At 39.4% G+C, this 26,238-nt stretch overlaps 2 protein-coding genes across 3 annotated transcripts; one reads left to right on the top strand and one right to left on the bottom strand.

Annotated features, from left to right (window-relative positions):
* Positions 1-7,651: 7,651 nt before the first annotated feature.
* On the bottom strand, positions 7,652-10,673 carry LOC115927166. The gene is made up of 3 exons (XM_030992633.1): positions 10,239-10,673; positions 8,904-9,198; positions 7,652-8,649 (listed from the first exon to the last, which is right to left on the bottom strand). Exons 2-3 carry the CDS (start codon positions 9,033-9,035, stop codon positions 8,431-8,433), a joined length of 351 nt encoding a protein of 116 aa, XP_030848493.1. The 5' UTR covers positions 9,036-9,198; positions 10,239-10,673; the 3' UTR covers positions 7,652-8,430.
* An 8,909-nt stretch (positions 10,674-19,582) lies between these two features.
* LOC115927165 lies at positions 19,583-25,910 on the top strand. 2 transcript variants are annotated; one of them, XR_004065465.1, is made up of 2 exons: positions 19,583-25,003; positions 25,695-25,910. XR_004065465.1 is itself a non-coding variant. In XM_030992632.1 (2 exons), the coding sequence occupies exon 2, from the start codon at positions 20,693-20,695 to the stop codon at positions 24,569-24,571; it is 3,879 nt and encodes a 1,292-aa protein (XP_030848492.1). In that variant the 5' UTR covers positions 19,583-19,721; positions 20,413-20,692; the 3' UTR covers positions 24,572-25,910. The 2 variants fall into 2 exon arrangements, 1 of the variants encoding a protein (XP_030848492.1); XM_030992632.1 differs by having other exon boundaries at positions 19,583-19,721; positions 20,413-25,910.
* Positions 25,911-26,238: the final 328 nt, after the last annotated feature.

Raw genomic sequence — 26,238 nt, 5'->3', positions numbered from 1 at the left:
GTTTGTAAAAGAGATGGAATTAATAACTGTTAAAAATAAGAAAATGGAAGAGCATGGAGAGTGTGAAGAGAATAAGAGATAGAATCAGAGAGACAGTGTGTTTCTTTCTCTCTTTCTTTATTTTTCGTTCTCGTGCAAAATTTGAAGTTACATGCGAATTCAGAAAACTTTGTATCTGTCACAAATGCATTCCGGTTACGAGTGTCAAACCTAACCTATGCAAATAACCACGATGCCTTTCTATCTACCCAGTACCACAACATGACCCCTAACCACTACGTCATACCTTCATAGCTTACCCGAGTATGCTAACATACTGATAGAGTGTACAAATCAAGTCATTCTTTATGATATGGAGGTCAAAGGCGATGATGTTCTTTTCATGTACTCAATCTGACAATCTATTCAGACCAGAATTTGCCATTGTCCGGTTTTAGTCTAGACACGCTATCCCCTCTTTCTCTCTCTCTCTCTCTCTCTCTCTCTCTTTCTCTTCCTCTCTCTCGCTCTCTCTCCCTCTCTCTCTCTGTTCCCTTCTCTTTCCGCCTCTACAAACACTGTAGTTTAATACAGATCCACTTTTATTGTATAACCCTACTCGATAGCCAATTATAGCTCAACAGATAATAACTATTTCCCTTCCTCCCCCATTACCCTCTCCCTTCCCAACATCCCCTCTCTCTCTTTCTCTCTTTCTCTCTCCCTTTCTTTCTTTCTCTTTCTCCCCACCTCTCTTTCACCTCTCTCTCTCGTTATGGATTTATAGTTCATTAATTTTGAACTTAAATTTTTGAGTGACATAATTATGAGAAAAACAATACCTTTCTTTACCGTCCGATTGAGCCGGGGAAAGGGGGAGGAAGGGGATAATCAGAATCGGTTCGGACTACGGACGATGGTGGGCTTCTATATCTCCGAACCTTTGCCAACTTATAAAAGTTATTTACCAGGGATTCTTCGAAAAAATGTCCACGTTTTTGTTTTTAGGTATGTAACTCAGTTGGGGACTCGGGTAGTTAGTAGTGGATTTAGCTGTGTGCGTGTTAATGGTTGTGTGGGTGTGGGTGTGTGTGTCTATATAGAGCGTATTACAATGAAAGAATGGAGGAGAGAAAAAATATAGAGATGGGGAAAGAGAATGAGAAAGAATGGAGGACAGAGAGAGATAGAGAGAGGAGGAATGAGAAAGAACGAGAGAAAGAGAGAGAGAGAGAGAGAGAAAGGAAGTATAGGAAGAGGAAGAGGGAAATGAGGGGGAAGGAGAATGAAAATTATAGTGGAAAAAAAGAATGGACAAGCGATTGTTGGGTTATATCCATTATGATATAATACAATCTCTTCAATTGTAATATAGGATTTCCCGGCCAAATTCGCGAGTATGTCATTCAAATTGATTTGTCTTGCGTTCAAATTCGACGATTTTAGTGCAGTCAGCTATATATCGGGTTTATATTCCCTTTTCTAGTTTTCAAATCTATGGAATTTTCGTTAGAATCTACATATGTTTCATTCAAATTAATAAACAATGTGCTTCTTTCGCTATTTGGTCATTCGATTTGGCTCAACACGATTTTCTGACAACGCGACGATGTACTTCTAGCATTCTAATTCAGTTGTAGCATTCAAATTAGCACTTTGTGCACTTAAATTGATGGTCAATATACATTTATCGTTTATTACACACTTTTTATAGCTCATTCTTTTTCTTTCAAGATGGTTTTTTCATGTGTATTTCATCATATTTCATTTTCTTGCATTTATACACTTATACTTATTAGATTGATCTGATATTCATCAGCATTTAAGTTTGATTGTTAAGAAGAAAAAAACGACTTGCATCTACGGACCTGATAGTCTCGGTATATTTGTAAATGTTCATGTAAGGAAGTTGTTTGTCTTATGTTTCATCATAAATTTATCATAATTTCATCATAATTTCATTATGGAAGAAGGGTACAATATTGTGACTGGGGTAGGGAATAGAGTCAACAATTTGAACATGATTAATTATTTAGCCATGTCTTTAGTCATCGATCTGCTGGCGGGCAAGTAAACTATGAAACTCTTTAAGAAAAACAGAGTGGTGTGCTGGGTATAAGAGACGATGTGAATTACTTTTGTAAAATTCCGAGTCTGTAGTAAAAAGGGGCGATTGAGGGTACCCCCACCTTTCCCGGGTATATGAACATGTCTGTGCAGAAATGCCTTATCCCTTGATTTCGCCCCTTCTTTACTTTTTGTCTGACTACACCCATCTGCATTGTCCTGAAAATAAATAAATGGAATAACAGCTTAGACCCCAATGGCAAATGATGCATTTTAACTGCATTATTTTAAAACTGTAAACATTTGTTGCAATTCTTCCCCCTAACATTCCTAACTTGAATAAAAATATTACGAATACGAATGACAGGAGTTAATTTGAATGATAAAAAATACGCTTCGACAAGTGAATATTAATTTGAATGCTAGTTGAGCAGTTTCTAAATTGAATGACAGATCTATGAAACCCTTCGACCAAAATCCTAAATTAAATACAAAAAATGGAAAATTGAATGATAATTGGCATGGCAAAGCCGATCTGCGCTAACTTAAATGCAAAGTAAATGAATTCGAATGACAAACACGCGAATTTGGCCGGGAAATCCTATACTATTTCAGTTATACCGTTCATCTATTTCACACATTTCAAGTCTTAAGCCAAAGGCATAGCTCCATACGTACACGAGTAGTAGTCTTACGAAACATGATTTATGAAATTTGACAGTACCTTTCAGTTCTACATTGCATTACCCTGCATCGTACGCTGTTGTTCGCATTGTGTTGGAGTGTACGTCGTGGGTACTATCTTGTATGAGTATAGGTGGCTATAATGAATTTACTTTACTTGTGCAGTATCAGTAAGTAAAATATATCCACGGTTGTGTGGTAAAGGGGCTTATATCAAAATCCTTACTTGCCCCATTACAGAGCATATAGACTGATCATCAATTTCAAATCAAATCAAAACGAAGTCCTGCGATTACGTTACAGGCATTATGAAAGCGTCTGCTAGTGAGCTATTATGTTCGACCGTTCACGGGTGAAGCGCGCCATCTGCACCTCACTGTTACTATGCATAATTAGTCAACCAGTCTATTCGACAACATAGCAGAGCGTCATCTGTTGGCGAGACTTTTGAACCATTACATCATGGTTGGTATGGGCCGAAAGGGGAATCTCCATTTCGGGACTTTTCATATGCACGCTGTTCTTACCTCAGTTCGGCCCTTTTTATTTATGTTGTCTTTCCTGTATAGATTGACTGCAGTAATAACCATTTCGTCTTCAGCATGAGTAAAAGATGTGTTGTTATAATATAAGGAGTACGCTAACATAATATATTAAGCATTGCAGAAGGATAGCATCAAAGTTTAGCATTGCCCATGTCCTTTATAATTTTTACACATGGAAATAAATGATTATGCATATTATAACTTGCCTTTTTTGCCTCCTAAAAAGCTTTTGACTAGTCAGTTTTTAATGCAGGTTTACTAAATTTATTTACCTCGTAAGCGAAAAGGCACATTGTTTTGATCACTACCTGAGCTACTAATAACAATCAACAGGGTTATGATCAATAATCAAGATAATCATGTCTCATTGATGCATTATCTCATGAACAATATTCTTGAACCAACCGTTGTGTTTTGTAGCTAGCGTGTTTTCAGGTCCAGTTCTTGTTTTTTTTCCTCTTTCTTATAATTACTGATGTCAACTACTCCTTACAAGCCCTTATCTCTCTCTTTCTCTATCTCCCTCTCTCTATCTATCTCTTTATCTATCTCTTTCTCACTCTCTCTCCTTTCCCCTCTCTCCCTCTTATTTTATATCTACATTATCCTATTTCTCTCGCTTGTATCACTTTACGCTATTCCAAATACTTTGCATGCCTGTTTATTTTCTATTTGTAACAAACACTATTTTAATTAATCAATTTTAAAGGTCACACCGAAAGAATGGCCCATACTGATTAAGTATTCTTGATGAAGTTTCTTTTTTCTTTAATTGGGCGGATAAAATGAAAACCCAGATTGACATGGTTTTCTTTGCAAAGTTCACAGTTAATAGAATAATAATAGATACCAGAATTAAAATGAGAAAAATATATACTTGACTACCTAACTACTTTGAATAGTAAGGAGTGTTTTGCCAAAGCTTAAAACATACTCTTTGCACTTTGGACAAGTTATGTTGTGGACTAATTAAAGATATATTTCAATGAGAATAACTAATTCATTTCAATGAAAAAGATTTTCAAATGACATATTCTTATAATTATATTTTCATAACTAGTTTCCTCTTTGTCAGCTTGAATGTTTAGTAAATGTTTGAAACTGTTTTTACCAGCTATATGTTTTTTTATTACACTCTAAAGCCCGTCTAGCCTCCATTGTTACACTACTTATATGAATAGGAATAAAACCTAAAACAAAGTGAAAATACATGAATATAGGCTTACTGAAAAGAATGTAACATATATCCAACGAATTTGAGATGGTACTCATTTAAGCTATTTATTATTTGTATTTATTTCAATTAAAAATGTTATTTATTCAAGATTTGTAATGTTCTTAAATATACATGTGCTTTTGGATTGTACATAATTTACAATCGAAACTAAACAATAAGCAAAATCATGAGGTTATGTACATGTATTTTTAAAAAAATCAAATACATAATAAATGAGTAAAACCTTAAGTAGCATGCCGTAAGTAAAAACCAACAGTCCTCACATTAATAATAACACGATTTGTGTTCAATTATACTCTAAGAAGTGCAGTGCTAAAAATGAGATGCTGATAGTAAAAGGCTAACAACAAAAAAGTTCTACATGATTGTACAATTTATTGAAGAATTGATGTAAAAGAGAAAGTAAATTTTCAGTTGACTGATTTTAGATAGACGTATAGGCAGTTTGGAAAGATTTTTGACAACGGTATGCAAACAAATAACATATCACATTTATACTTAGTTTCGATTCGAGATTATAGGGTTCACTAAACCGCCTGCATCCTTTTCTCTATGTAGTAAATACAGCAACGAACCATTAATTCACATGCATTTACATATAATATGGCAATAAAAAGTATAACACATTATAATTCAATAATATTCAAGAATATGAAGTTGTCTATTAAAACTTCACAAAATTGGGTCATAACCCTCCATGTTCCAGCTACCTCTATACATCATTGACAACATCCGTCTTAAAATTTTGCGATGACTTTGGAATTGGAAGAAATTCGCCAAATAGCGGTTAATTTCTTATCGAGGTTGAGCTTTTCTGTGTTTTTTTAAATATAAAATTCCCTTTACTTTTTTTTCAAATTGGGTAAGCCTATTAAGACTTCGTATCAATCTAAAATATATATTGCCTACCATCGCAAGGGAATTATTGTAATTTTATATTTTCCTTTTAAATGGAGTAGTTTTTCTCAATCCATACTTCATCACTTCAATTTGAGTATCGGTTTACATAAAAGTTTCGAATTATGTAATAGTTTAAATCAAGATTAATTGTATATTAAGATTACAAACATGCATAAAATAAGGTTCATCTGGTTCACTTCAGTCATTTTGTACCCAATGTATACATTACTGCGATTCTAGTTTCTATTATCATATTAAGAAATACAATATCATGTTATACTTCAAAGGTAAAAACATATTCTATTCCGGGTATGGGGTTTCTATCAACTTCTAACAACTACCGACAAATACAGATACTTTGAATTTAGTTGAGTTAAATGAACAATCGAATGATCCACCATTTCGTTGATGCTAATTATTCCTGCAGTATGAGGAATTTCACCTAATTCTTCTAATGACTTATAAAATAAATCTCTTCTTGTACAGAAAAAATCTTGTCTCCGTTAAAGCATACAAGGTTACCAGAAGGAGTTACGAAGCATGGGCTTATGTACATGGAGCTGCTCCGGTCAGATTTCTCGAGTTCCACGATCCTCCTTGTCTGAATGATACCATCACATGACACCCGATCAACTGCGTAGACAGTACGCTCTCCATCCCAGTATGTGATGTAGAGTGTGTCTGTTAGTTGGTCGACGCGACACCGTGGCGCGCACCACTCATCACAGTGTATGACAGCCTTTTCTTCTCCTGATCGTGAGATGACAGTGAATTCATTTGTACCAGTCTTCACAACGATATCATTTGATGACAAGGCTTGTATCTCACCCCACATCTTCTTGCCCTTCATCGTAATAGTGTTTACTATCTTACCATCAGCAGGATTGAAGACGTAGATATTAGACTGATTGTACTGAGCAGCGAGGATCATCCCATCCCTGTCAACATCAACGTACACCTCAGCAATAGAGTATTTACGCGGTATGATGATGTCTCTAATGACTTTCCATTTTCTGTCATAGAGAGTGATGCATCCATCCAAGCTGCCACCCGTGCTTTTAACATTCCTCTTACCGCATACTATTACGTTGCTGTCTATGGGGGCGCATGATGTAATATACATGGTACGATCTCCTTCAATGACTTTCTGTGTGTCCCTTACAAAAAAAATCTCTATGGTACACCATACAAACACCATAGCAAATCTACCATAGATTACCATACAAACACCATAGCAAATCTACCATAGATCTACCATTCATTTACCATAGAACTAATTAAAATAATTGGGACAAATTTATTCATTTATTCAAATTAGGCCACACCTACATATTCTACCATAGAGCCACCATTCATATACCATAGAGCCACCATAGAGTCATCATTCATCTACCATAGAGCCATCATTCATCTACCATAGAGCCACCATTCATCTACCATAGAACCACCATTCATCTACCACAGAGCCACCATTCATCTACCATAGAGCCACCATTCATCTACCATAGAGCCACCATTCATCTACCATAGAGCCACCATTCATCTACCATAGAGCCACCATTCATCTACCATAGAGTCACCACTCATCTACCATAGAGCCACCATTCATCTACCATAGAGCCACCATTCATCTACCATAGAGCCACCATTCATCTACCATAGAGCCACCACTCATCTACCATAGAGCCACCATTCATCTACCATAGAGCCACCACTCATCTACCATAGAGCCACCATTCATCTACCATAGAGCCACCATTCATCTACCATAGAGCCACCATTCATCTACCATAGAGCCACCACTCATCTACCATAGAGCCACCATTCATCTACCATAGAGCCACCACCATTCATCTACCATAGAGTCACCATTCATCTACCATAGAGCCACCATTTATCTACCATAGAGCCACCATTCATCTACCATAGAGCCACCATTCATCTACCATAGAGCCACCATTCATCTACCATAGAGCCACCATTCATCTACCATAGAGCCACCATTCATCTACCATTTACTACCATTCAAAATATGCAACAAAATGTTACGCTTAATTGTAGCATTTTGAAATGGTATATTCAGAATGGTAGTTTGGATCTTGATCTATGGTTAGCAGAATGGTGGCTGTAGTGCGTTCTATAGTACACAGAATGGTGACTATAATATATTGATTTTTTTAGAAATCTAAACTTAAATGTTAACTTACAATACACACATGATGCTTATTAAAAAAATGAATTGAATGAAAGTGGCAGGATGTATTTGGTTTATATCAAAAGTTGTATGCATGTACATATGCTAAAAACTAAAATAAAAGGCAAGTAAAAAATATATCACATAAACATGTACACTACAAACTAAAATGAAAGGCAAGTGCGTAATTGCAACACATATTACTTGGACTTATTCTACTAAGATGTAATAAATACCAACATAATTATCACCCTAGTTCCTCTAAATAATCGGCAAGTTAAAAAGAAACAACTAAAATGTCATATGTGTGTACGTAAACATGACTAAAATGAAAGGCAAGATAAAAATATATAAACATGTACAATAAAAACTAAGGCACTGAGTTGCAGCACAGGATTGTTCTAAAACATTGTATAAACATGTACAATAAAAACTCAAATGAAAGGCAAGTTCATAATTGCAACACATATTACTTGGACTTATTCTACTAAGGTGTAATAAATACCCACATATATATCACCCTAGTTCCTCTAAATATCTAAAATGTCATATATAGTGTGTATGTAAACATGACTAAAATGAAAGGCAAGTTAAAAATATATAAACACGTACAATAAAAACTAAGGCACTGAGTTGCAGCACAGAAATGTTCTAAAACATTGTATAAACATGTACAATGAAGTTCAAGTCAAAGAGGTTGTATGTGAGTTCGAAGAGGAGCAGAAAAGACAAGCCTTGCTGCTCATTTTTGGAGTCTCTGAAGGCGATGAAGGTCCCTCTGGCTGAGAACACTGAAGACCCAACCCTTTCTATACTCAAACTGTTTACATGATTTTGATAGACCCTCTGTGTAAAACAATCTCCCCTGTATCGATCGGTATCACTACCCGCACCCCATGATTCGATGTGTAACCTCGTCTATGCCATGTTCCATCGTAGGGCACTGCCACGTCCACATGATCATTTTCCCTGATGGTCAGATCCTTGTCCATGGCCCTTTGACGTAGGCATGCTGCCACCTTCTTCTTCTGATCCTTACTGGTCTGCAGAAAGAAAAAAAAGAGTTTGTAATAAATAACAAGTAAATTTCAAGTTCCCTCAGGCCCCTTACTTATTAGACCCTATTACAAATATTTAGATTTGATTAATTTTCATCCCTTGATTTGACAAGAAGGGATATTGATGTACATGTATTATACTGTCTATCGACCATAACTAAGAAATAAAAATATGTTTGGATTAAATGTACGTACAGCTAAGATAATGTAATGAAGAAAACACAAGGCTGGTGACTAACCTCTTGGGATAAGGAAGATAAAGTGGCTATGTGCCTGTTGTAGCTAGGGGCTTCGACTTGTGGGGCTGTTCCGAGGATGGTCAGCAAGTCGCACAAGCTATCCCGTGCCAAACCAACCTCCGTTGCTGCCATGCAGAGTAGCTCTGCGGTTTATTTCTGCAGACTTTCCACGTCCTTCGCATTCATTTTCTGATGAAGAGAATGTCCTTCTCCTTCTGGCAAATGAAGCAACCAAGGACCATGGCGCAGTTCAACCCATTCCTCTTTGACAAATTCTCCAGAGGAATGAGATGCCCTGTAAAAGATATCCAAAACACTTTATGGAACAGGGAAAATATTTTGAAAAGCACAATCCCCAAATAATAACAAAGTGCTAGTTATGACATACATGTAGTATATTACACAAATACACATTTTCACAGATTTCACGACAATTCCGATGCCCCCACTTCGATTCACCATAGAGTAAAGGAGGGGTTTTTCGGCCACTTAAGACAAAATCCTATTTTTTGGACTCTTTACTTTCTATTTATTATCATTTCTTGTTCAAATCATCAAGCAAATACTATTATTATTTAAACAAAGAAAGAATCCCAGAAAAAAAATCATGAATTGCCATGACAACATTCATTTCCATTTTCACTGTTTTGGAGGTAGTTTTCGGCCTAGCGAGGCAGTTTTCGGCCGCATGTACAAAGTCAATAGGAAGCAAGCAAGCGCGCCATGCGTTTCCACTGATCTATAGCACTAGCGGCCGGAGCAGGTATCCCAAGCCGGAGCTTCCCGTGCCGAAAACTACCTCTGCGGTGATCAGAAATTGGAATCTGAATTGGACAGAGATATCGTGTGTGCGCTGCGGTATCCGGCTGCATTGATTAAATACATGCGAAGAGATACTTTTGAGCTTGCGACTGACACAAAATCGGACTCTAAATCTGAAAAATACTTGAAATAAAGCTCATTTCATGGTACCCATATTTCTTACACGCGTAAGATACTTAATTTTTCAGATTCGGAGAGTGGGACCGCCGATTACGTCGCTAAAATGTGATATTTTAGGATATATTTTCCATTGCAAATGTGGTTCTTCAGTGACTCTGGCATGGTATGGTATGTGTCGGATATATGATATGCTGTTATGCGATGGATTTTAAAGGGATTTTACCATGCATCCAACGGATCGGCCGAAAATTGGTGATGGTCGATTACCCCCTCCTTTACTCTATTCTTAATCATTTGATTTGGCTTTTTGAGCCATTCACCCCTTGAGCATGCAATACAATCTCAAAGTAACAGTTTGCAAACTAAAAATATTGTTTGATAGTAAGTACATACCTCCCAGACACACGTGAGCCTTTTGCAAAGCAGCTGCAAGTTGTGGGCCACTAATGACGCGGATCTTCACATGTGGGACCAGGGCCAAAAATAGGGCTGTCCAAACACTTATTCAGGGAAAGCTTCCTCGATCTCTGAATTAGCTGTTAGTTCTTCTGGCACCTCTCCAGCATTCATGTTACTCTTCTGTAATATCTGGTATTGATCTCCTTTGAACACCTTCCTCTTCCTCACATGTTTTGGAGTTTTGCGAAGCATTTTCAGTGAGTAGAAATTGGAGACCAACGGCTAGAAGAGTTATTCAAATCTTGGACACAAGGTGGCAGCAAACAGCCCTTGTTATCTACTTTCTGCTGATATACATTACTTGTTACAATTTGGTTTAGAATTTTTTATTTAATGATTTCTTTAATTGATTGAGACTAATTGAGTGAAAACAGAGGCAGTGGAGCGACTTCCAAAGTAGGGGGGGGGGGCCGGGGGGGGGGCACCAACAAAAAGGGCACTTTCTGGAGAAAATAAATAGGGCACCTACAAAGGGAAATCTCAAAGCGAAAATATATATTTAAAAAAAAAAACATTTGTAGGCCTATATATCCCCTATATTGTGATTACATTATCAGGGATGATTTCAATATTTTTTTTATCTTTATAAATAAGATTTGTGAGGTCGCAGTGCGAAAAATTACATCAATTATAAAGAAGAAAAACCCAATCCTGATGGGTTTATTACACTATCATAACAGCTAGAAGACTAAAAAAAAAAATTGATAAGTACCATAATTATAACATCTAGAAATGCGAGTGTGCTTTGGGTGATATTGCTCTTAGTAGCTGGAAATTAGGGGCACGTGATGAGAGGAAAAGGGGACACTTATCGAAAAGGGTGACACTTATTAGAAAAAAAAGGAGCACATGTCAAATTACAACGGGTAATTATCAGAAGGTGAAAATGGGGCACGTATCATTGTTAAAGGGTAATATCTGAGGTGAAAAGAAAAGGGGCACTTATGATCAGTTTTTAATAGGGGCATTTAATACGAGGGGAAGGGGGGATTTAAGAGAAGGGGGAAGTGCAGGCTATTATTAAAAAGAAAAGAGGCACATGTCAAGATAAACGGGGCACTTATGAGAGATGAAAGGGGGGTAATTATGGGAAGGGGATGGGGCACTTAAAAGAAGGAAAAAGAGCATTTATTAGGAAGGGAAGGGGGCATTTATGATAAAGGGAAGGGGCTCTCTTTTAAATGGGGCAAAATAAAAGGGGCAGTTATTGAAGATGAAAAGAGCACTTATCAGGAGGAAAAGGGACACTTGTCAAAATAAAACGAGTACCTCTCAGAATTGAATAGGGTCATTTACTAGAGATGGAACGGGACTATGAGAATGAAGAGGGACTTAAGAATGAAAAGTAAATGTTTTCATAGATGAAAAGGGGGCATTTATGATAAAGGGAAGGGGCTCTCTTTTAAATGGGGGCACTTGTTAGAAAGGAAAGGGGGCACATGTGAAAATATAAGGTGCGCTTATCCGAGTTAAACAAGGGGTAGTTATTAAAAGGGGAAAGTCCCCTCTCAGATTTGAATAGGAAAATTATCAGAGGTGAATGGGGCACTTATCAAAAGTGAAAAGGGGCACTTCTCGTATCTGAAATGGGGCACTTACTAGAGATGGAAAAAGGGCACTTATGAGAATGGAAAATGGACACTTATTACAAAGGAAAACCGGAACTTATCGAAGGAAAAGGGGCACTTTTAAAAAAATAATAGGGGCACTTTTTAAAGTAAAGGGGCCCTTTTTATGTAAAAAGTGCCACACTAGAGCCACCATGGAGTCACTAACCACTAGAAATATATCATAAAGTCATCATCCACCATAGAGCTACTGCTAAAATATCTTACACCACAGGGATATACCATTCAACGGAAATACCATATAATATACTCTACCATATATCATACCGTAGAAATACCATACACCATACCCCGGCCCCCCCCCCCCCCCACTCAGTGTTATTTAGGGTACGCATATGCTCGTTCCCTCTTTTTGAAAGCACCCCCTATCTGAGGACTGCCAACATTTTCGAACCCCCTTTTGCGGGCTTTTCGCGGGCTTTTCCTGCCTTGGAGACCCCCCTAAATCAGGAAAAATGCTCAATGTACCCCCCTAAATTCGGAATAATTTCTCAGGAGTCCAAAGAGATGAGAGAAAAAAAGAAAAAACACCCCCTTTTTAAAGAAATCTCTGGGTGAAAAGTCAAATACACCCCTTTTTTTTACAATTCTCGGGCCCGACTTTGTCGCACGAAAAGTACCCCTTTACCGGACATTTTGGCAACACGCATGCGGTCATTCCGACCCCTGAGTGGGGGGGGGGGGGGGGGGCGGGCACCATACAGCCCCCATAGAGCTACCATATATCTACCATTCACTTTAGAGCCACCATAGAGTCACTAATAACCACCATTAATATACCATAAAGTCATCATCCACCATAGAGCTACCACTGAAATATCCTCCACCATAGGGATACCATTCAACAGAAATACCATAGAAATTTATTCTACCATATAACATACCGTAGAAATACCATACACCATACAGCCACCATAGAGCTACCATAGATCTACCATTCACTTTAGAGCCACCATAGAGTCACATAACCACCATAGATATACCATAAAGTCATCATCCACCATAGAGCTACCACTGAAATATCCTCCACCATAGGGATACCATTCAACAGAAATACCATAGAAATATATTCTACCATATAACATACCGTAGAAATACCATACACCATACAGCCACCATAGAGCTACCATAGATCTACCATTCACTTTAGAGCTACCATAGAGTCACTAATAACCACCATAGATATACCATAAAGTCATCATCCACCATAGAGCTACCACTGAAATATCCTCCACCATAGGGATACCATTCAACAGAAATACCATAGAAATTTATTCTACCATATAACATACCGTAGAAATACCATACACCATACAGCCACCATAGAGCTACCATAGATCTACCATTCACTTTAGAGCCACCATAGAGTCACATAACCACCATAGATATACCATAAAGTCATCATCCACCATAGAGCTACCACTGAAATATCCTCCACCATAGGGATACCATTCAACAGAAATACCATAGAAATATATTCTACCATATAACATACCGTAGAAATACCATACACCATACAGCCACCATAGAGCTACCATAGATCTACCATTCACTTTAGAGCTACCATAGAGTCACTAATAACCACCATAGATATACCATAAAGTCATCATCCACCATAGAGCTACCACTGAAATATCCTCCACCATAGGGATACCATTCAACAGAAATACCATAGAAATATATTCTACCATATAACATACCATAGAAATACCATACACCATACAGCCACCATAGAGCTACCATAGATCTACCATTCACTTTAGAGCCACCATAGAGTCACATAACCACCATAGATATACCATAAAGTCATCATCCACCATAGAGCTACCACTGAAATATCCTCCACCATAGGGATACCATTCAACAGAAATACCATAGAAATATAGTCTACCATATAATATATCATAGAAATACCATACACCATAGGACGGCATCAATGATATACCATTGACCATAGAACTCCACCATTCAGCAATTGTGTGGTATACCATAGAAATATATTCTACCATATAATATATCATAGAAATACCATTCACCATAGAGCCGTACCATAGGAATATCATAGATTTTTTTTGTAAGGGGTGTTCAGTGCTGATATTTGTAACATACACGTCACCGTTCTTTACGTTCCGCACACATATCTCATCATCACTGATCAAACCACTCACCCATGGGTGATTAACAATCGATGGAATGTGGATTGACTTGACAAGTTCCCATTTCTTGAAATAGCCATCGATTCTCCCGTAGTGTTCCCCACCTACTTCACCCTCGACAAACTTTACTTTCTGAACTTCACGCTGTATTCGGTCAACACAGTCGCTAACATCTCGATGAACATTTAAATTTAAATTGTCATCTAGGGATGCAAGTACTTGCAGAGCTTCATTCACTAATGTTTTGTCATCTTGTTTGATTCGTTTGATCTTGGAGTCAATAATATCCATAGTGCTGATCAGTGGCGTACCTGGGGTACTCCGTCAGGGGGGGCAAGCGACCGAAACAAACAAAAAAGGCGATGCTTATTTTCACTTCTGGCGAGCGAGCGAGCGAGCAAAAAAAAATCTTTAAGTAACGTTTGGTATATAAACTGGTATTGTTGCAAGTTGGGGGTGGGAACATTCACTTGTTAGCGACGTTAATTCCATTTTTTTTGCAAAGGAGCGTAGCGAGCAAGAAAAAAATCACTTCTTTTTTAATAATTGCCCCTTAAACTTGGTTCAATTGTCCCATGCAGGGCGCGGGAACAATATTGTGTTTAGGGTGATTTTAGCTAGCGAGCCAAAATACATCTTTCTCTCAATGAATTGCTATATAAAATTTGTTTCATTGTTGCAGGTCGGGGGCGGGCACAATCGTGTTTAAGGCAATGTCAATCCCATTTTGGGGGGCAGGCAACCCCCTACATTTCTCTTTTTAATGATATTGTAGCAGGTTAGTGGTGGGCACATAATTCCACGAGCTCGCGAGCGTAGCGAGCGAGCGAAAAAAATCACTTCTCTTTTATAGGGAAAATATGGTACATAAAACTTGGGTTCATTGTTCCATGTCAGGGACGTGATTATTAAAAGCGGTGTTATTTCTATTTTGGCGAGCGAGCGTAGCGAGCGAGCAAAAAAATCACTTCTCTTTTATAGGGAAAATATGGTACATAAACTTGGGTTCATTGTTCCATGTCAGGGACGTGATTATTAAAAGCGGTATTATTTCTATTTTGGCGAGCGAGCGTAGCGAGCGAGCAAAATTTTTGTAATGATAATTGGTTCATAAATTTCAGATTTTTTTGTTGCAGGGCAGGGCTTACACAATCATGTCTAAGGTGATGTTAATTCCGTTTTGGCGAGCACGAGCACACCAAAACTTCTTTGAATAACGTTTGGTACATAATTATTAACTGGTTGTTGCAGGTTGGGGCGGGCACGTTAGCGGTGTCAATTCCATTTTGGCGAGCGAGCATAGCGAGCAAGCAACAAAAAAAAATCTCTTTTAATAGAAATTAATAAATAAACTTGTTTTTATTGGTGCAGGTCAGGATGGACGCAATCGCGTTTAACGCGATTCAATTCATTTTTGGCGAGAGGGCGAAAAAACTCTTCCATTTTTAATGATATTGTTGCAGGTCAAGGGTGGGCACAATTATTTCCAAAGCAATATCTATTCATTTTATTCGCGAGCAAGTGTAGCGAGCGAGAAAAATGAATTACTCTCTTTTAGTAACATTTGGTACATACACTGTGTGTTATTGTTGCCATGGTTGCAGGTCGGGGCCCGTCGGGGCAGGCACAATTGTATTCTAGGCAATGCTAATCCTTTTCTTTTTTCAGGGGGACGAGCAAGTGAAAACATTTAATACAAAATAGGCTAGCAAGCAGTTCGCGCCAGCGAAGAGTTTCGAATTTGATATATCACTTATATTTTCCTATTTTCATTTGGCTTAATTTTTCAGGGCCGTATGCGGAATATTTTTCTGGTGGGGGAGGGGGAAAGATGCGTTAAAAGTTTTCGAAGAATCTCAAAAGCAAAAGGAGTGAAAGGGAGTTCGAGCGACCGAACTGGTCATGAGGGTACTTTTGCATTTTCAAAAGTAGAATTGAAGGATTTGGTATAGGCCTACACTACATTTTCAGGAAAAAAACTGTACGTTTTCAAAATATCTGGGGTCAACTGCCCCCCCCCCCCTGGTGCGTACGGCCATGGTCTTTTTTTTTTAATTTCCCCATTTTTTTCCTTTCCTTTTCTTTTCCCTTTTTCTTCCTTTTCTCTTCTTCTTCCTTTTTTTTTCCTTTTTCTTTTTTTCCTTTTTTCTCTTTTTTTCCTTTTTTTCTTCCCTTTTCTTTTTTTCTTTTTCTTTCCTTTCCTTTCTTTTCTTTTCTTTCCCCTTTTTTTTCTTCGCCTGGAGCCCGTCAGGGGGGGCACTCTGCCCCCCCTGCCCCCCCCATAGGTACGCCAGTGGTGCTGATTGCATGCTGATTTTTACTTTTAAGATCTTTTATCCGTTTGGCCACCACCTCGCCGATTTTTTTTGTATCTGAGATAAGTTTTGCTTGGCTTTCTTCGATGATTAGTTGCTGCTTTTCTGTCTCAGCATTGCATGCTTTGATCCGTCCGTCCCTCTTTTCGTTGATAATACGAATTTCCTTATCCGCTTCCTCGTTGATGAGATCGGTCTTCGTCTCCTCATCACCCTTCACACGTCTTGATTTTTCTTTGTTTGTAGACCTAACCTCATCTTTGAGTGTCTGAAGATGGTTTCTTGCAGAAGTAGCACTGGCCTCTATTTTAGAGTCAAGCAGTTTCAGTCGTTTCTTTGTTTCCTCTATCTCTTGCTGTTTATCGTCCAGTTTTCTCCCTCTCTCTAAGATTACATCCTCGATGTCGTCTAGCTCACATGGTTTCTGGCCGTGATCTTTGGTCGCACATCGGTGACAAATAGGAATATCGTGCTCTTTACAGTAAAAAGCAATTGGCTCAGCATGCTTGTCACATGACCATGTCATTTCATGACCTTTTCTTGCTCTTAGTTGACCCGGGTTTTCTGGAGGAAACCTTGAAGCCATGGCGTGTAGCGTTTATATGAAAGATGTAGCTGCAACAGATACATTAGAATGAATGCATAACAAATCATGAGACAAGCAACGAGCTTTTTCAAAAACTGCAACCATTGGGTGATGATTTTGTCATATTTAGTACAATTAGCTTATAACTCGTATCAAGGAATTTATTCCGGAAACGAATCCATATTTTATGATATGAGAAATGGGGTTAATTGTCATAAAAAAGATAAATTGAGCGGAACAAGCATTTGTCATTGGGTCTTGCGCTGACACTTTGTAAAGGCATTGGTAAATGATTGATTTGACCTGATTTGTAGGACAATTAACACCGTTTTACTGACACCGGATACAGGCGCGGATCCACGGGGGGGGGGGGGCGACGGGCCCGGCCCCCCCCCCCCCGAAAAAAGGGAAAGGAAAGGAAAGAAAAGGAAAGGAAAGGAAAGGAAAGGAAAAGGTAAGAAAGAAGGGCTAAAACACGAGTTAGGAGTGGACCCAGGGCCCTCACCTATCCGTATATAGGCCAAGCTCCCGCGGTTCAGCTGGACATGCGCCGAGCTTTGGGTTGTTTTCAGGTCAAACTAGCCCTAATTCGTGTTTTAGGCCTATATATTATGATAGAAACAAAATGCCGATGATCTCTCTACACTAGCGTACAAGTTACAACGTTCAAAAGTATTTCAGGACTCGGTAACTTCAGGTCCATCTGTCAAATCATCATGCTGTTACACAGAGTACAGGGTCCGCGGTATGGCGGGGCTCGAGCCCCCCCCCCCTCTTATTTGAAAAATTATTTGAAAGAGAAATAGAAAGAAACAACCAAGGGCAAGGCCTAGCAAAAAAAAAAAAAATCCCTGCAAAATGCGAGACCACATATTTTATCTACATAAAAGCGCGACTTAGCAAACGTAATTAAGGAAAAAAGCACGACAAAATAGCAAATGCGAAAAGTTAAAACACGGAGGCATCGTGAGGCATGTTGGCAAGGCTTCCAAATTCGGCAGTTCGCGGATTCATAAAATTAGTTCCGTAAAAGTGGTCGTAAAAGCCTGATTTATTCAGAAAATTACCCATTTTTATCGCCAGAATCTGGGTAAAAACACTGCATTTAGTTGAACAGGTGCACAAAAGACGACCTGTCAGTCTAAAAAAAAAAATTTCAATCTGCCCATAATATTTATTATATGTAAATGATACCGAATAAAATTAGTCTCATGCACATCGTTTATTAGTGTCACAGATGGGTTGTTACTGTTACACTATATGGACAGATTGGATAGATGCGTAAATCATTACAAATTAAAATCAGTATACGATGCGAAAAGGATTCTTCTCCAGCTTCCGGAAACCAACCTGGGATTTGTGTTGTGTCCTGCAGGACGTAATTACTCACCTCTTTTGCATAATGTGTGCGTGAGATTTGGTTCTTTCTTATACGTGCCCCTTTTTATCTCCGATGAGTGCATGCTCTTATTAAAATTTGAGAGGTGCCCCTTTTAACTCTGTAATAAGTGCCACTTTTCATCTCTGATTAGTGCCATTTTTCTTCTGAAAATTGCACTTTTTCCGTTGTCATAAGTGCCTATTTTCATCTCTGGTGAGTGCCCCTTATTAGGTGCGAGGAGTGCCCCATTTTCACCTCTGGTAATTCCCCTTTTTACTTTGACATGTGCTTTTTTTCATTTCAAATAAGTGTAATTTTCCCCTTTGGATATGTGCCCCCTTTTCGTTTCCCTATAAAAAGTGCTCCTAATTTAAAGGGATGAAGAGGAACTTTTCTTTAATTTCACCCAAGTGTGGCTCGCTACGCTCGCTCGTATTTAAAGTTGATATAATTATGGTTCATATTAAAGATCTTTTCAGTCTTTCATGATTAGATTGTGCTTAAAACCCCATCAGGATTTTTTTCTTCTTCTTTATAAGATGTAATTTTTTTCACTGCGACCTCACAAATCCAAATTTTTTGCTCGCTCGCAAAAATTATTAAACCAACTACGAAGTAAATGTGTGATGCTTAGACAGTATGGACCATGTTAAGAGAGAAACAGACATTGAATCATCCCTGTAATCACATTGTAGGGGTATATACCAATGTCTAAAAAAACTGTAAATTTTCGATTTGAGGTTTCCTTTAGTAGGTGCCCCTTTCTCCCGGAAAGTGCCCTTTATTTTTGATGCCCCCCACATCCTTTGAATGACCTCATTTGCCCCTGGCCTGCTCAAACCGCCTGCGCCGCCCCCTGGACCCTACGCCAATTTACGCTACGCTCTACCTGTTCATAAATACTTTATCCCCCCCCCCCCCTACTTTGAAAAACGTTCACCGGGGCCTGATGTGATGTGTTTAAAGCTGCAGCCCGAATCAAGTTATTGCTGTCTGCCCATCACAACTGCTGCACTAGTCTTGTACTGACTGATTTTGACAATCAAGTGATACCCGAGGTATTAGGAATCTGTACCGTGTCAATTGTGGTTGTCAACATTGTTGCAATTGAAGATCTTGTTTAGAAATGAAATAAAAAGGATAAAAGATATACTTTATGGACTCTTGATCTTGATAAGGGAATCATTACTGTGTTTAGTTATACATATATCAATTGTAGCGGCGCGAAACTTGTATAGCGCCATCTGTGGCGTTAAGAAAATTTGTGCAACAGAAAGCCTAGTCAAAGGCTTCAGACTTGATGTTTGTTACCATAGAATTCATGACTTTGCTCCGGATGAACAAATAGTTGGTAAGCTACGATACATGATTACTGTAGATAACTGATTTACTGTCAAATATATGAAACTAGTTGTTTCATATGATTGTTCATTTCCTGTGAATTATGTGCAAATAGTGAGTTGATTTTGGATGATTAACGCAACGTTATGTACAGAAGCCTATGTGTTGCTATGGGGCTATGAAACGCATTGCACCCAGGTATGTGTCGTGCATAAAGGGGTTTATTCATATAAACAAGCTCTAAGATGGTGCATGATTTAATTAGTATGATATGTTATAGTGACTTGCACAGCTTGTAAGAGTTAAAAGAGGTTAATTACCATTATAAGGAGTGTGTAGAACCGTTTCTGAGGGAATATTATTGATGTCAGTTGTATAGGGTCTGGAATCACATAGACTACTTTGTAATTGCTTAATTAAGGGGCATTATGAAGCCGTATCTGTAGAACACCGTGCATTACAGGCACATTCTAAGCACAGGAATTTATGAAGATATATAAATCAAGCAGAGACATAAATGAATACACTGTATAGCTGGATAGTTGCATTCTTTTTGGAGTTTATTTCGTATATAAACATCACGTTTATATGTCAAGAGTATTTACAAGATTCACTGTAATGTAGACAGGGTTACATGCATTTAATTCTGTTTATATGATGCATATGTTTATAATGCTTTGTTACTTTGTTGTTGTTTACAGTGAACCGCTAATTGGATTGCTGATTTGCTAATGATGATGATTCGCTAATTGGATTGCTGAAGATGATGATTCGCTAATTGGATTGCTGATTTGCTAATGATGATGATTCGCTAATTGGATTGCTGAAGATGATGATTCGCTAATTGGATTGCTGAATCGCTAAATGAAGATGACTTGTTACGAAAAGAACATAAATAAAGAGAAATAAGAACTCAACAAGTCGTTTGCAACGTTTCCTTTATTGGCGCGTTCACACAAAAAGTTCACAACTGCGTTCTAGATGTCGGAGAAGGTCCAAGCAAGCAACCAGCATGAGGGGTCGGAAGCTGGAGAGCCAAAGAACGGCGTTGACGGGGATGCAACGGCAAGGAGTGAAACCAGAGCATCCAGGGACGCTGAAGTGAAATCGATGGCCTCCAGGGCGAGCATCTCCTCAAGCGTGAAGATGAGAGAAGCCGAGGTGAAGCGGCAGCTTGCTAGGATGAAGGTAGTACAGCTACAGAGAGAACATAAACTAAAACGAGAACAGTTCGAACTCAACGAAAAACTTGATAGACTCAAGATTGAAAATGAACTTGAGAACGCCGAAGCTGAAGCAAAATTGTGGCAAGAACATGAAATAAAGCCACAAGAACTGTTACAAATTCCAGAAGGTCAAACTCAGCAAAGAACTGCTGAATGGTGTACAGGGAATGTTGTACCGGTAGATATTTGTAATGAGAATCAGGATGTTACTTCCCAAAGAGTGTTGGGTGAACATACAATGCCAAATGCATATACATGTAATAAGAATGTAAATTCTGTAGAACATAATTTGTCAGAGATGATGATGGCAATGCACCTGCCCAAACCTGATATGACTTGTTTTTCCGGTAACCCTATTGATTATTGGAGCTTTTGTAATTGTTTTGATGTTAACATTGAGCACAAGGTGCAAGATAACAGGATGCGACTAACCTATTTAATACAATTTTGTACAGGCAAGGCAAGGGAGGCTATAGAGAATTGTATTTTGTTACATCCCGATACTGGATATTCAAGAGCTCGTAGCATCCTACAAGATCAATTCGGACAGAACTACATAGTAGCGAAGGCACACGTCGATAAGGTGATCTGCCGAGCCAACCTGCGCCCAAGTGACAGTCAGGCCTTATGGGATCTGGCCAGAGATATGAGGAGATGTCAAATGTCCACATCACAGATGGGTTATTCAGCGGACATGAGCTCAACGGACACACTGCTTAAGATACAGAGCCTTCTGCCTGTTCACCTACAAGCCAGGTGGGCATCTAAGGCTCACGTAGCCATGGAGCAGTCTGTAATTCCCAACTTTAGCCACATGACAGACTTTATCGAACAGGAGGCTAAGATAGCAAGCAACGTCTTCGGGAAGAATATCGGACAGTCATTCAAGTCAAGTTCAAGTGCAAAGCGACAGAAAGGGAGCGTGGGAGGCAGAGCTTCATCCTTTGCAATGGAAGGAGTAACTGACAGGCCTAATAACAGAAAGGAGGAATGTCCATGCTGCAAGAAGGAGCACCAGTTGGAGACCTGTTTCAAGCTAAGGGACTTGCCTCAGAAGGAGAGATTTATCTTCCTAAAGAAGAGTGGCATCTGTTTTAATTGCCTTAAGAAGGCACACCTAGCAAGGAACTGTCCCTCAGACTCGACCTGTAAGAAAGAAGGATGCAGTCTAAAATGGAAACACCACACATGGTTGCACTTTGAAAGGAAGGAAAGCCCCAACCAGAAGAACAATGAAGACAGCCCAAGTCAGCAGAACGGGGCCGGAGTGACAACTGGTGTGGAATGCCATACAATTAGAGGAAGAGCTGACGTACGCTTAAGAGTACTTCCTGTGAAGGTGCGTCATGGAGCCAAGGAGGTTACGACTTGGGCACTGCTTGATGAAGGAAGTGATACGTCCCTTTGTGAAAAGAGACTTGCAGAGGAACTGGGAATTGTCGGAGTCAACAAGGAATTCAGGTTGACCACAATCAATGGAGTGAACACTCCAAGGAAAGGAATGGAAGTTAGCATGACCATTCAAGGCTTGCAAGAAGACACTAAGATCGATGTGGACAGGATGTGGACTGTTGATGTTCTACCCATATCGTCCAGAAGTATACCATGTCAGGAAGATGTCGATAAGTGGCCTCATCTTCAGGGCATTCAACTAGTGACAGCAGGCCAAGCAAAGGTTCAGCTCCTGATAGGAGGCGACACCCCAGAAGCATTCTGGGTAGAGGAAGAAAGGAGGGGTCAAAAGAAAGATCCCTATGCGATCAGAACGCCTTTGGGATGGACGTTTATTGGACCTGCATCAAGCTCAAGTCACAGCAACTCGTACGAAATTCACCACATCTCAGCTGAGGAGCTTCATAATCAAGAGAAGCGGTTTTGGGAGATGGACTCTGGTCCAGGAGATGAAAGAGTTGGTGAATCAGTGGAACAAGTAGATACAAAGAGAAACCCCGCAGATGATGGTTCACGGGGTATCCCTGCAAGAAGCCTGGATAGATGGCTTACAGGACCTGAGTTCTTGTTACAAGAAAAGGAAGTCTGGCCGGAAGATCCAGCAAGTTTGAAGAAGGAAGATGTACCAGAACTTGATCTTCAGAATGACAGTGAGGTGAAGAAAACTCATGTCTACGCTACCAGCTCACATGACGAGATAGATGATCTAATGACAAGGTACTCATCATGGGATCGTCTGAAGCGAGGAATTGCATGGCTACTACGGTACAAGCAATACTTGCGGTCCAAAGGAACGGGCAACTTGGCAGAAAGAGGAAGCTTGACAGTTCAGGAATTGAACAATGCAGAGGTCGAAGTGATCAAACACGTACAGAGACACTCATTTCCTGATGAGTACGTGAAGGGGATAGAGAAGAAAACCAGGAAACAAGGAAATCTCCTTGAGAAGCTGAATCCTGTCATGGTTGACGGACTGCTACGAGTAGGAGGGAGATTGAGCAAGGCTCCTATTCTGGATGACGAGAAACATCCAATGATTCTTCCCAACGATCACCACGTTACCAAGCTTCTAGTGGTTCATCATCATCAGAAGGTTGGACACTGTGGTATGGGTTCGACATGGACCTCTCTCAGAGAAAGATTTTGGATCAACAAGGGAGGTGCTACAGTCCGTCACACCATAGGTAACTGCTTCAAATGCAGGAAGCGTAATGCTTCAAGAGGTCAGCAATTCATGGCTGATTTGCCGGAAGAGAGAGTTACTCCGGGAGAACCACCTTTTACGAATACAGGGCTTGATTACTTTGGCCCATTCCCGACGAAGCATGGTCGCAGTACACAGAAGAGGTATGGATGTATCTTTACATGTTTATCTACTAGGGCAGTGCATCTTGAGATGGCTTATAGCTTGGAGACTGACTCATTCATACAAACACTGCGTCGCTTCATCAACCGTAGAGGTCAACCCAAGGCTATATTCAGTGACAATGGCACCAATTTCAAGGGGGGTCAGAAGGAGCTAAAGGATGCTCTTGCAGGGCTGAATTCCGAGAGAGTGAACCGATACCTCACACAGAAGGGCATTGCATGGCACTTCAACCCGCCAGGAGCAAGCCACATGGGAGGTGTATGGGAGAGGATCATACGGTCAGTGAGGAAAATCTTGACCAGTCTCCCACAGCAGACGCTTACAGACGAAGCGCTACTTACCCTCTTCACAGAAGTAGAGGCAATATTGAATGGAAGGCCTCTTACTCACCTGAGCATGGACTCCAGAGATGATGAGCCATTGACCCCGAATCATTTGTTGTTGCTTCGTAAGAACCCAAGTCTGCCACCAGGGATCTTTGTGAAAGAAGACTGCCATCTACGGAGACACTGGCGCCAAGTCCAGTACCTAGCAGGGCAGTTTTGGACCCGATGGGTCAAGGAATACTTACCCCTGTTGCAGCAACGTCAGAAATGGACTAGACCAAACAGAAACTTTGAAGTCGACGATCTGGTTCTAGTGGTCAACGAAAGTACCCCTCGTGGACAGTGGCCCATCGGAAGAGTGTTAACGACCTATCCAGACAAGCGTGGACTTGTAAGACAAGTAGAGGTTCGAGTAGGGCCTCGATATTACAAGAGGCCAATTTCAAAGCTGTGCCTCTTGGAAGCCAATGTAGAGGCTTCTTCCTAAACACAACGAAGGTTGTTATATATGATGTGAAACATTTATATGTTATTGTTCAAAGAATTTCTAACATTACTAACTTGCATGTATGTCACAGTTTGAATTGTTTATGCAAACAGTTTTGACAAGATTTGTGAAAGTTAAATGGATGTTTGTTTTTGCTTTCAGATATTTTACAGGTATATCGTCATTGCGTTAATGCATACCAAATGTTACTGTAATTCATTCATAGTTTAATGCATGCCGCTTTATGGTAATGTAGAAAATGATTTAAGGATAGGTAACTCATTTGGGGCCGGAATGTAGCGGCGCGAAACTTGTATAGCGCCATCTGTGGCGTTAAGAAAATTTGTGCAACAGAAAGCCTAGTCAAAGGCTTCAGACTTGATGTTTGTTACCATAGAATTCATGACTTTGCTCCGGATGAACAAATAGTTGGTAAGCTACGATACATGATTACTGTAGATAACTGATTTACTGTCAAATATATGAAACTAGTTGTTTCATATGATTGTTCATTTCCTGTGAATTATGTGCAAATAGTGAGTTGATTTTGGATGATTAACGCAACGTTATGTACAGAAGCCTATGTGTTGCTATGGGGCTATGAAACGCATTGCACCCAGGTATGTGTCGTGCATAAAGGGGTTTATTCATATAAACAAGCTCTAAGATGGTGCATGATTTAATTAGTATGATATGTTATAGTGACTTGCACAGCTTGTAAGAGTTAAAAGAGGTTAATTACCATTATAAGGAGTGTGTAGAACCGTTTCTGAGGGAATATTATTGATGTCAGTTGTATAGGGTCTGGAATCACATAGACTACTTTGTAATTGCTTAATTAAGGGGCATTATGAAGCCGTATCTGTAGAACACCGTGCATTACAGGCACATTCTAAGCACAGGAATTTATGAAGATATATAAATCAAGCAGAGACATAAATGAATACACTGTATAGCTGGATAGTTGCATTCTTTTTGGAGTTTATTTCGTATATAAACATCACGTTTATATGTCAAGAGTATTTACAAGATTCACTGTAATGTAGACAGGGTTACATGCATTTAATTCTGTTTATATGATGCATATGTTTATAATGCTTTGTTACTTTGTTGTTGTTTACAGTGAACCGCTAATTGGATTGCTGATTTGCTAATGATGATGATTCGCTAATTGGATTGCTGAAGATGATGATTCGCTAATTGGATTGCTGATTTGCTAATGATGATGATTCGCTAATTGGATTGCTGAAGATGATGATTCGCTAATTGGATTGCTGAATCGCTAAATGAAGATGACTTGTTACGAAAAGAACATAAATAAAGAGAAATAAGAACTCAACAAGTCGTTTGCAACGTTTCCTTTATTGGCGCGTTCACATCAATATTAAACACTTACACCTAGAGGCAGTGGCGTACGCAGGAATTTTTCAAGGGGGGTTTTAACATTTTGAAATCGGGCCAAAAATTTCGCAATGACTCAGCCAGCCGTTGAATAAGCGGGGGTGGGGGGGGGGGGGGGGGGGGGGGGGGGGGGGTTAAAAGGACACTTTTTTTTGTTGGTCCCAAAAAAATCGCAACGACTCAGCCGGCCGCTGAATAAGCGGGGGGGGGGGGGGTGGTAAGAGGACATTAAACAAAAAAAAAAAAAAAACAAAAAAAAAAAAAAA

Source organism: Strongylocentrotus purpuratus, unplaced genomic scaffold (assembly GCF_000002235.5).
Source record: "Strongylocentrotus purpuratus isolate Spur 01 unplaced genomic scaffold, Spur_5.0 spur5_scaffold_20, whole genome shotgun sequence".
NCBI lineage: Eukaryota > Metazoa > Echinodermata > Echinoidea > Camarodonta > Strongylocentrotidae > Strongylocentrotus > Strongylocentrotus purpuratus.
This window is presented reverse-complemented; position numbering and strand designations above follow the sequence as displayed.

Coding starts and splice junctions, on each gene's coding strand:
- LOC115927166 (XM_030992633.1), bottom strand. CDS start 9,035: ATGGCAGCAACGGAGGTTGGTTTGGCACGGGATAGCTTGTGCGACTTG. Junction 8,650..8,903: donor TATCTTCCTTATCCCAAGAG/GTTAGTCACCAG, acceptor TTCTTTCTGCAG/ACCAGTAAGGATCAGAAGAA.
- LOC115927165 (XM_030992632.1), top strand. CDS start 20,693: ATGTCGGAGAAGGTCCAAGCAAGCAACCAGCATGAGGGGTCGGAAGCT.